General features: G+C 42.3%; 2 protein-coding genes across 5 annotated transcripts in view; both read left to right on the plus strand.

The window, feature by feature from the left end:
• The first annotated feature begins 43 nt into the window (after positions 1-43).
• Positions 44-4,928, plus strand: LOC133379228 (uncharacterized). Of its 2 annotated transcripts, XR_009761137.1 has the most exons (3): positions 44-868; positions 3,797-3,970; positions 4,198-4,928. XR_009761137.1 is itself a non-coding variant. In XM_061614066.1 (2 exons), exons 1-2 carry the CDS (start codon positions 156-158, stop codon positions 4,205-4,207), a joined length of 723 nt encoding a protein of 240 aa, XP_061470050.1. In that variant the 5' UTR covers positions 44-155; the 3' UTR covers positions 4,208-4,928. The 2 variants fall into 2 exon arrangements, 1 of the variants encoding a protein (XP_061470050.1); XM_061614066.1 differs by lacking the exon at positions 3,797-3,970.
• A 709-nt stretch (positions 4,929-5,637) lies between these two features.
• Positions 5,638-12,102, plus strand: part of GATA1 (GATA binding protein 1) — a 42,936-nt gene continuing 36,471 nt past the window's right edge. For 2 of the 3 annotated variants that reach the window (XM_061614056.1, XM_061614057.1), the window contains exon 1: positions 5,638-5,959. The gene's annotated coding sequence lies outside the window, so the exon portion shown is untranslated. The remainder of the gene's footprint in view (positions 5,960-12,102) is intronic. The other variant, XM_061614055.1, reaches the window with a different exon arrangement.

Consider the following 12,102-nt stretch of genomic DNA (forward strand, 5'->3'; position numbering starts at 1 on the left):
TGCTTTTTAATATCTATATGAAGCCGCTGGGTGAGGTCATCAGGAGTTTTGGAGTGCGTTTCCAGCAATATGCTGATGATACGCAGCTCTACTACTCCTTTTCATCTTCCCCAGGTGAGGCTGTTGATGTACTAGACCGCTGCCTGGCCGCGATAATGGGCTGGATGAGAGCTAATAAACTGAAACTCAATCCTAACAAGACTGAGATGCTGTTGGTGGGAGGACCCTCTGCCCAGATGGTTGACGTTCGACCTGTCCTAGATGGGGTTACACTCCCCCTAAAGGAACAGGTACGTAGTTTGGGGGTCTTATTAGATCCGCTCCTGTCACTTGAGGCTCAGGTAGCCTCGGTGGCACAGAATGCATTCTACCAGCTCCGGCTGGTAGCCCAACTACGACCCTATTTGAGCAAGGAGCATCTTGCCTCAGTTATCCATGCTATGGTAACCTCTAGATTGGACTACTGTAATGCACTCTACGTGGGGCTACCTATGAAGACGGTTCGGAAACTTCAGCTAGTGCAAAATGCTGCGGCCAGAGTTCTCACTGGGACAAAGAAATTTGACCATATAACACCTGTCCTGGCGCAGCTGCACTGGCTACCGATATGTTTCCGGGCCAGATTCAAAGTGTTGGTTCTTACCTATAAAGCCCTAAATGGCATCGGACCGCAATACCTGATGGAGCGCCTCTCTCGCTATGTACCTACCCGTTCACTACGCTCGACGTCGAAGGCCCTTCTCCGGGTCCCAACCCATAAAGAGGCCCGGAGATCAACAACTAGATCTAGGGCCTTCTCAGTGGTGGCCCCCGAACTATGGAATGCCCTCCCAGACGAGATACGCCTCTGTTATCTTTTCGGCGCCAGGTAAAAACTTACCTTTTCTCCCAGGCTTTTTAAATTTTGTAAATTTTTAAATATTTTAATTTAACATTTTAAACTTAATATGATCTTAATTTAAATCTCAATGGCAATTTTATTAATGTTTTATAATTGTACTATATATATATATTTTTTCCACACTTGCTCATATTTTAATTGTGATTTTATTTGTTGTACACCGCCCTGAGAGCTTTCTGCTATAGAGCGGTCTAGAAATGTAATAAAATAAATAAAAATAAAATTTTGTAAAAGTCCTCATGAAATTTCATCAGCAATCAAGTACAAATTTCTCCTAATATTATAATATTTATTTATTATTGAATTTACATCCTGCCCTTCCTCCCGAAGGAGCCCAAACAAATGAACACAATAAAAAGAACCATTCTAAAAACAGTTTAAAACATTTCAAAACACAGCCACAGTTAAAAAACATTATTTCATTTGTGATCTTCAGGTTGCCAGAAACAGTCCTCTTCAGCCATCAAATGCCTGGGCACACATACATATATGCATTTTTGCAAAGCAATTTTCCCAAATAATTATGTTTGTATCCTGTTTTCACTAATACATGCATTTGATGCACACTTTACCCTGCATATACATTTTTGTACACATTACTTAGCTGAAGAACTGCATAGCAAAATTTGGGGAAGTGCAACTTTTTAAGGATGGCTGTGCACATTATTTGAGGAAGTGTGAAATAGGTAGATTCACCCTTCAATGTGAACTGAACTGAATTTCTCCCTCATTCCTAACTGGGACCAGGGCAATACAGGGTCAAATCCCTTCTCAGCCATGAAATTCACTGGGCAAATTTGGGCCAGTCATTCTTTTTCAGCCACTCTTGAGCCAGGGTTGTTGGGGAGAAGAGGGGCAGAGGGAAGAGTTGCCCATGTTGCTCTGAGCTCCTTGATGGAAAGGTGGAACATAACATTAGTACGTACCTTCCAGCAAGTGATTCCACCCATTGCTTTGAACTTGGACTGGCTTGAGTTAGCGGCAGTCATCCCTACAGATATCCCTGTCTGCTAGTTTTCAAAACAAATCACCATTTGCTCCGCTCCAACTCAGTAATCTACTCCCCCCCGCCCAAGCTAAATGCATCCAGTTCTTTGGCTTTGCCCTTCAATTATTTATCTTGTAAACCTTTTCTTCTGAAACCTTTTATTATCTCTGTGGCTCTGCTCTGACTCTTTTCTAACCTCAGATCTCTTTGGGATGATGGCACTCATTCCTCGACTGTGTGCCACCAGAGAAGTAAGATAAATAATGAGACATAAATTAGATACATAATTGGAAGGCTCCTGTGAGCCTTTGCTTCAAGTTACAAGAGGAATTGGTCAAATGGCTGGAATTGATATTAATACTAATATTTAATATTCATATTTAATATTCATATTTAAAATCTATATTGTGGTATTATTCAATATTTGGAACAACAGCTTTTCAGCATTTGGAACAACAGCTTTGTGCAAAATTATTCATTAGGAACTTGTTGGTATTGGTCAAGGCTGCAATCCTATATGCACTTACCTTGATCAAAATTATCAAGGGGATGGAGCAACTCCCCTTTGGGGGAAAGGTTGCGACATGTGGCCCTTTTTAGTTTAGAGAAAAGGCGGGAAAGAGGAGACATGATTAAGGATGGGTGAGAATTTTGATTCAGTTCACATTTCAAGCAGAATTTATTAAACTTGCACTTTCCGAAACAGTTATGAGAACCAAAACACAGCCATCTTTCAAAATTAGCATTTATTAGAATTTTGGGATGCAGTTTGCCAACTAAACAATATTTATAAAAATGCATATGTTAGGGGAAAGTGTGCATAAAATGAATAAATGAGTGAAAATAACATGCAAAAAGATGATGTGAATCAAAACTGCCTACAAAAATGTGTTTATTTGGAGAAATTCACACTAAAATGGTGGAAAATTTTCATGAGGATTTTTTTTAAAATCGCAGATTGCTACAGAAATGCAGAGAACTGAATCTGAGATTAGAAAAACGAGAAACTAAGAGAACAGAAATGAACAGATCTTTCAATTCCTAGACAATTTCAATCAATTGTATATAATTATGTATATAATTATGCATGGTATGGAGAAAATGGACAGAGAGTAGACTTTTTTTCATCATAATACTAGATACTCAGGGACATTCAATGGAGCTGAATGTTGGAAGATTCAGGACAAACAAAAGAGACTAGAAGGGCCATTGGCCTTGATCCAGCATGCTGTTATTATGTTAAGTCCCATTAAATGTTGGAGATCACCAAAACAAATCAACTAGCTGATAGTATATAGAGAAGAAACTGATTTACCATATCAATTTCATTGTTAGATAAATGGTCTCTGTTCATAATATAATGCAGTCTGCATTGTAACTTTATTTTACTGGACTTACATTTGTTTTTGCCACATTTTCAATAGTTTAATGAAAGTTAGAGAGAGAGAGAGCTCCTGTGAGTCCAAAGTACCCACTTAGAAAGAAAGCTGCTCAGTGCATCTCTGCATGATTCATTGCTCTGGCTGTGACTCTTTCCATCTGATATCAGCTGTGGGGAGAGCATTTTGTCCTGTCTCTTCATTAGGTGCAAGTGGATCATTCCCAATGTAAAGGCAAAGCACTGTCTCCCTCCCTCAGAAGAGGGTGCCTGTTGTGTTTCTGCATAAGTCATTGCTCTGGCCTTGCTTGCTTCTGTTATCCGCTGAGCTGAGCTGGGATTCTGTTCTCATGGGCTGCAAGTCTATCATTGCTGGTGTTAAAGATGCAAGATCACCCACTCTCAGAGAACACAGAACAAATAAAACTATGTTATACTGAGTCAGACCCTTGGGTCATCTAGCTCAGTATTGCCTTGTCACTGACTAGTGGTGGCTCTTCAGGGTTTCAAGCAGGAGTCTTTCCCACAGATGCCAAGGATTGAACCTGAGGCCTTCTGCATGCAAAGTAGGTGCTCTGCCCGTTGAGCTCTGCCCCTTCCTCTATGGCGACTGTTGTGTCTCTGCACAAGTCCTTCTCTGAGCTGGCCACCTTGCAGTTAGAACAGTGACTCAACAGAAACACAAGTATTAACTCCTCTGCAGGTGTGTAATGCTCTTATACACTCTCGGATCATTGAGATTCAGGGAGCGGGAGGTGTGGCCATCAGAGTGTTGGGAAACCCTGATTGATGGCAGGCAGAAGCGAATGCAATACTTAAAGTCAAACAAGATTTAGAGGAGGAAAAAAAGGTCTCTCATGGTTTTTCCTATCTCATCAGGCAGTATCTTAACCTAAATGTATTTTATCTTTTACATGTCAACTCCTGCAGCAACAAATAAGCAAAGCATTTCAGTGCTTGGGAAATATGGCCTTCCTGAAACAGAATGGCAACTACGTGGGATTCTGTCCAAAAAAGAGAGATAATCTTTTGCGGGGTGAAAAGAAAAAATATAATTGTGCATAGTTTTGATGAGCCCTTTACTTTGCAATCATAGCCTACCCTGCATTTGCTTCTGAAATTGGGGACATCAATAAACTCCCCCCCACACACACAATGAATCTGGCTGTGCTTATCAAATGGCTCCAGCTCAAACGTATCTAGAACTGTTTACTGTTTGGTTAGGCAGCTCTGGCCAGTGGCTGGGTGGGGTGAGGGCTAGGCAGTGAACGGATGGAAGAGAAACGATGCACTGGTGTTTTCTGTTCATGTGTGTATATTTACAGACCTGGACACACTTGTCCTCGCATCTTGTGCAATTTAACTCCTAGAGAGCTGGGAGGAAGCTGAACCCAGAAGAATGGCAACGCTAGCAAATAACATAAAAGGTATTGATGACAAGCTCCCCACAGACAAAGAAAATAGGAGCAATATTTTCCCAGGGCCCGTTATCAGAACATAGGGAAAAGTGAAGGATGTGATGCAATTTGGAGAGCAAGAACAGTCAGCCATGGTTCTGCCTTGCATCGCCACTCACTCTCAGGCCAGAAGTCCTGGTAGATAACCAGACATAGGAAGCTGCCTTGTGCTGGGTCAAGCCACAGGTCCATCTAGCTCATTACTGTGGAATACACTGACTAGTGTTTCAAGGTTCTCCAGAGTTTCAGACAGGAGTCTTTTTCCAGGCCTACCTGGAGATGCCAAGAATGGAACCTGGGACCTTTGGCCATGCAAAGCATGTGCTTTACCTACCACGGATCAACCTTGTTACAAATACTATCTTCAAATAATAAATCAGAGACATGTCTTTACTTTCAGTCTGTTCACAGCCCTTGGCTTTTGCTTTTGAGGCTCCAGACTCAGAAATGTTGTGGGGAATAGGGCGGGTAGGGGGGCAAGCAGTGGTTAGGATTCCCATCCACCCTTTCTGTGCAGCCTTCAGTGTGCAACCTTCAGTGATCTCTCCATCCATGTGAGCAGTGGTATTAAGATGTCTGCGTGCATCAGGAGGAAAAAAGATGCTCGACTATATCCCTCCCACTAGGAAGGCTGTGCAAAAGACATATTGTGCTCATGGACCCAACTACCAAGAGATAAGAGCATAAAAGATATATTACCTTAAATTGTTGGCTTTCTACTTTTTTTTCTGCACAAGCCTAGGACCCAAATCCTCCCCATATAGTTTGGGATGAGATCTAAGAGTTCTGCCTTCCACATTTGTCATCAACCCGCTACATACAAACCTTGAGACAAACTCCAGAATTTTTCTCCCACTCTACACACTTCAACTTTATTCCTTGAGTTGTTTCCAACAGTAGGGTGTAATTTCATTTGGTCTCTGCATAGGGGTGTTATGCATTTCCTTCCATGCCTTCTCCCTCTTCTTCATCCTCCTTGCCAGTCCCCTTTGGAGGAGGAGGCGGAGACATCATTTGGGTGGCTGTTGCTGTGTCATTTTTTTTGGTCATCGGTCCCTCCCTGTTGTTTTCACTCTCTCTCTGTCCCATCTCGGAGGGCTTGGTTGACAGACAGATCAACAGACCGAAGTGGGAACACTCTTGCCAGTGTCAACTCAGGCCTTTTCCCCACGTTATCTAAGCTCCGTGGACCAAGACGCTTTCAAAAATTTGCCGAGGTTTGTGCTCCACACCAGGTCAGTTTGATTCAATGCATGCCCAAAATCCAGTTGATCAAAGCTTAACCGTTGATTTCTGTTTGAGTTAGGGATGTTGGAATTGTGGCCAGGAGTTGCTAAGACTGATAAAGATACAGAAATGGGATGGAAAGTGGGAATGTGACATAGTTGTGTTTAGGGAGAACTGCTGAAGATGAGTGGCGTGGGAGCTCATCTGCCAGCAAGTTGCATCTTCTGCTCTGGATGCCCTTCACTGTTGGGGCAGAGAGAAGTACACTCTGCACATGGGTAGAAGCACCCTCATCTTAGTTATTATTTTGCATGGTGTGCACCTGAGCTTGGGACTAAAAAGAACTCCCAAGTCTATGCCCTTATGATGGCTATTTTCTCATATTGCTGGCCACCTTGACACTGTGCACATCCTTGCATATGGGCAGCCAGAGGAAATGAAAACTTTTCACTCTTCAAATGGTGAAGGGTATTGGAACTGGCAGTATGAGGCCAAATTGCAGGTAGGAATGACTGAATCGGAGAATACTAGACACGAAGTGATCACAGCAGAGCCAAGTACAAATTGTTAGGAATATGTGTGGCTGGCTCAATTTTTAAATGGCATCAAAATCTGATTATCATTCCACAGATTAAAAAAAAAGAGTAGATTGTGATAACTGAGGGCAGGGAGTAAATAGATAAACACATGGACTAACAGTCAATTTTTGTCAATTTCTAAGGCTGATTAGACGGCGAGTCAAGATTTTTAATATGGAGGGTGGACTCAAGAAAACAATCTTTGTAGCACCATTGGGAAAGGGTTAAGGCTGCAATCCTGGCCACAGTAAATTGGAGCTAGGTCCCACTGAATCTCATGTTTCTGAGTAAACAGACATAGGTTCAGGCAAAATGTGCTAGGGTTTTGACTTGTACTACTTACATTGGTGCTAGGAAGTTTAAAATAAACTGCACCAAAAACCTACAGGACATTATAGAGTTCCTTGCACTAACAACTGGTACAAATGCAAACTGATAAACTTCATGTTTAGGCAGAGAACGAAGTGGATTAGGAGCACAGAAGCAGAAAAATGGGGATGAAAGCGGTGGGTCTAGAGAAGCATCTGGGTGGCTGAGAAATGGCAGGGCAGACTTGTGAGTGACAAATGAAAAGGTTGGGGGAACATGCTGAGAAAGTCAGAAAGGTGCCCGTGAGAATATGATGGCAAAGGGAACGGGTTGCCTGGAAATGGGAAGAGAACAACTGAGAATTGGAGGCTGTCGTTTTCTAGAGTGGCTGGATGGGCAGCTCAATCAACAGAAAGGATCCACATAGTGCAGAGAATATAAGGAAGGGCGCAGGACAGTTCATAAAGTACAGAAAGCTATAGTATGATCAATGGCAAAACAGGACAGGGAGGGACAGAATATTAGCAAAACATACATTAGAGGAAAACTATATCACCCAGAGTTTCAGAATAACATGACAGGAGTTTCAGACAAAGACATCAACTAGTTCAACAGAGTTTTTAACATTCACTTTAGAGAGTACTTTAAGCAAAGCAATGCAGCAGCAACCCTATGCACAACTATTTCCACATAAATACACATAGGAGTCGGGCTGGTAAGCCTCCCATGGGAAAATCCCCCAAGAATTATATATGAGAAGGAAGCTGGGCAATCTGGTGAAGTTGGCCTTAGACGTGGGGGAACTGGGTTTGGGGGGAAAAACCTATCTCAAACACAAGCACTGATTCAGTTTCTCATCTGTAAACTGGAAGCATCCCAATTAGAAACTCACTGACTTGTAAGCAAGTCCCATGAATTTCAGCTGAACTTCTCCTACAAAAAAACACGCTTAGACTGGAGGCTGATGGTCAAGGGTGGGGAAGTCAATTAATAATACTTACTATATTTGTGTCTGTGTATTTTTATCTACCGGCCAACTGAAGATTACATTTCATGCAGTTACTTCACAAAAGCATTGGCCACAATACATCTCTTAGCCTTTCAGGTGATACAAAACTCTTTGTGGTTTTAGCATTTATATAGCACATTAGAACATCCAAAATACTTCACATACATAATCTCAGTCATCCTTACAATAATCCTATAAGGTAGATCAGTATTATTATTTCCATATTGCAGATGTTGTTGTTGGGGAAACCCAGGCTGAGAAAGAGTAGATTGCCTTAAGGACACCAAGTGAACTCATGGCAGAGGCCAGATCTCAACTAAAGACTTCCCAGCTCATTCTTTTTTTGCAATGACACTATACCAAATATGGAAATGTTGCTACACACATGCACACACACACACTTTTTTAGGATGGAGATACCTCTAAATAGATTGCTACAAAACTAAGGAACAGCCCGTGTGAATTTGGTGGTGAAAGTGGCTGTATAAAAAGAGTGGGTAAAAAAGCTGCATGACAAAAGGATAGGAGGGCGACCATCTATTGAGGAACGTTAACAAGTAACAAGAAAATGGATGGACACAAATGCAGAAAGGACAGATGAACAGGAATGTAATATAGAAAGAGGGGTCAGGGATGTTTATTCCTTTTTCTCTCTAATGTAACCTTCCCGCTAACATCTGATCCCAGAGGCTAATGCGTTTGACTGTAATTTAATTTTTGTCCTAGTATTAGGACTCAGATTGTGGAACTGTGGCAGAAAAATGGAGTTCAAGAAGTAGGGAAGTAGGCTATATTTTCCATTCCTGGCTTTTGATGGGACTTGTACTCCTCAGTTCCACCTTTCCATTTGGGATCTACATGATTAGGGAAAAGGGAAAGTGCCAGGGCTCTGCTCTGATAGTTGTGGGAGGATGGGATCTACTAGAAAGAATGAAGCCAGGTTAGTCCTCCTCTTTCCAGTAGCTGGTTTACCTTCAGCCTAGGCTCTTGGACACCTGGGTTCTTTGGAAGTTTCCATGTTCTTGTGCAGTTTCTGGTGGGGGAAGCAGTGAGCTGAAATGCAAGCCAGTCTCTCTGTAGGAGCAGCATCCGATCTGTTTCAGGATGGATTAAAATTGCTGCCTCTGATTCAACAGCCTGGGTGCCCCGATAACAAATACCCACAGATAATTATCTGAAGCAGTGAAGCTGGTGATAAGATTCTGTACTCGTCTCTGGGACCCGCATGCCCAGCCCCCTCTCCCCACATGTAGCCTGGTAACTGTGCAGGGTGGGTCTGCAAATTGGTATGGGCACAACTGTAATTTTGGCTGAAATGAAAATATTTAAAAGGAAATTTTGTGCCTGCTGATAAGAATTGGTGTGGCCCAGAGATAAGGGGATGCCTCTGATGTTTGTGGCAGAGAAGTTTGTGGCAGTGTTGCTTTGATGTATGTATTATTATGAGAGAGTGTGTGCGTGCATGCATAAAAAATTTGGGGTATGTGAGTGGTTTGAGGCTATGCTCTGTGTCAGCACAGCATACCCACCATTTCACACAAGATGCACAGACACGCTTTGAACATCCCTGTTTTCATAAGGAGGTTTGAGCTCCCTGCCTCCCCCCATTATTACACACTGCTGATGTCTCAACTTGACCTGATATATATTTCTATCTATCTCCTGTAATTATTTCCACTGCAATATCCTGTCCTCCACTTATTTAAAAGCCAACACAGCATTTGTTTGTTTGTTTGTTTGTTTCAGGCATTTATATACTGCTCAAAATTCAGAATGCCGCCCCTTTGATTAGAGAAAAACATGAGTCTTCCACAAAAAGTTAGTAAGAAAGCATACCTCAGCAGGTGCAGTGCCTGAAATGACAGATGTACACGGCTTAGTACTGTAGTACTATGCATGGGTGCTTGAGACAACATGCATCCAACCCCATTTCAGAGAGTTAGGCTTTTATCCAACATAGTGCTAAGGAACACATTGCATTAGTGCAAGGATCTATGCTTGTGCAACAGAACTTCCCCCCTCTCCTCCTCCTGCATGACCCTTAAATCCGTTGTGGGGGTTCCCCTAACCCTCTGGAACAGATCTGCAGAGAGCACGGGGGATGGGGGATTCTGTTGCGCCAGCATAAATCTTTGTGCTAATGGAACAAGTGCCGTGGATAACGTCTAGCTATCCTGGGAGAGAGCTGAATCCTGAATAATAATTATTCTGTTAATGTTATTGTTAGTTAAACTTATATCCTGTCCTTCCTCCCAGTAGAAGACCACTACTACTTGCACTAACAAATTTCCCAAAGGGCAAAATTAGCACTTTACCTGGGACAGGTAGCAGAAAATAATGATTATCCCTGGTAAACAGGAACATGGACTCTAGTCCATCTAGCTCAGCACTCTCTTCTCTGCCCGGCAGTGGCTCTCCAGGGTTTTAAACAGGGAACATTCCCAGCCCTCCCTGGAGATGCTGAGGATCGAACCTGGGACCTTCTGCATACAAGGTGCGTGCTCTACCACTGAGCTATGGTCCTTCCTTAACATTAATCAAATAAATAATTGATGTGTACACTTCAGACCTATCAAACTTTTGATTCCCTAAGCTGAAGACAGCACACCAGCTATACATTGCAGCTTGCCATCTGCCTGCCATTGTCCTGGGCCTTTCACATCCAGGCAGGCAGCAAAACCAGGTTCATCAAGCCCCTGGTAGGCCATGATCACACATGGTTAGTACAGACTGCATTCCACTGGAGGGTCACAAGTTCTGGAGGCCTGTTGCATGTTTTTGGGAGCAGTAATGGATTCTAAGTGCAGGTATTGATGGAAGGTGCATGACTGTGTTGCTGTATATGATGTGATTCAGGCATTTGTTAATTGTATCCATGCATAGGCCACCCCTGCTCCCCTGAGATTCCTGTGTTGAGTGTCAAAGTCTTGACTGTAAGCACGTTTAGCTGAAAGTGGTAACAGTCCTTCCTGATGGTGTTATCAGGGTTCCCGATCATGGGGAGGAGGGTACCTGAGTTCAGTAAACACACAGTCCCTCTTCAATGTGGGAAGGTTGGGGAGTGGAGGGTGCAGGGCTGGTGCATGTGATCCTGTAGCCCCGTCATGGGTGCAATTAACAAACATCTGAACAAGCCTCTCTCACTTTCTCTCTATATATAATACACACACAATTTGTATGTGTGTGCATGTGTGTGTTTCAAGATGCACAATCAATTTGTGGCTGTATTTGTGAATATATATACTCAAATATTATATATAGCATTTTGAGAGCTAACATAGCATTTTGGCCAAGGGTGTGAGCTAGATACCAGAAGGTCCATGGTTCAAATTCATATCTCAGCCCTCAATTCACTAGGTGTTATCAGGAACTAAAAAGAAAATATTGAAGGTGGTCTGTGTGAACTCAGTATTGCCATTAGTCTTAACTGTGGTTTAGAGCAGGGGTGAGGAACCTTGTGGCCCATTCAGAAGTTGATGGGGTACAATACCCATTGTCCCTGACCATTGGCCATGCTGGCTGTGGCTGATGGGAGTTGGAGTTCAACCAGATGTGGAGTCATCACATTGGCTATGCTTGATTTAGTGTTATGTTTGAACACAGCCAGATCTTTATTGAGATTTTGATGATATGTCCACTCATTTTTATAAAAGACAGTTGGTGAATCTGCTAAAAAGTTATTTATTTATTTATTTTTATTTATTTATTTATTAAATTTATATACCGCCCGACTAGCGATAGCTCTCTGGGCGGTGAACATAAAATAGTATAAAAATACAATGAATAACAAAATAATATTAAAATACAATCAACAATACAATAAACATTATTAAAATTAGATCAATGTAACTTAAAATGCTTCAGAGAATAGGAAGGTTTTGACCTGGCGCCGGAAGGAAAGCAGAGTCGGCGCCAGGCGTACTTCCTCAGGGAGACTGTTCCATAGTTCGGGGGCCACCACTGAGAAGGCCCTAGATCTTGTCATCACCCTCCGGGCCTCCCTGTGAGTTGAAAGCATTAATAATAACAACAACAATTGTTATTATTATTATTAGGGTTAGTTTCACATGTGCTTGTATTTTGTGACATGCTAGCTACATTCACAAGCAGATAAGGAAACTGCCTGAGGTCCTTCCATAGCAGTTATTCACAGGTGCTGGAGTAACATAGTGGCTAAGATCCAAACTACATGTTACACACACAAACACATGTAACTGTAGCATGACAACCATTAAAACAAATCTTGAAAAACTGT

This window comes from Rhineura floridana, chromosome 3 (genome assembly GCF_030035675.1).
Source record: "Rhineura floridana isolate rRhiFlo1 chromosome 3, rRhiFlo1.hap2, whole genome shotgun sequence".
Taxonomy (NCBI): domain Eukaryota; kingdom Metazoa; phylum Chordata; class Lepidosauria; order Squamata; family Rhineuridae; genus Rhineura; species Rhineura floridana.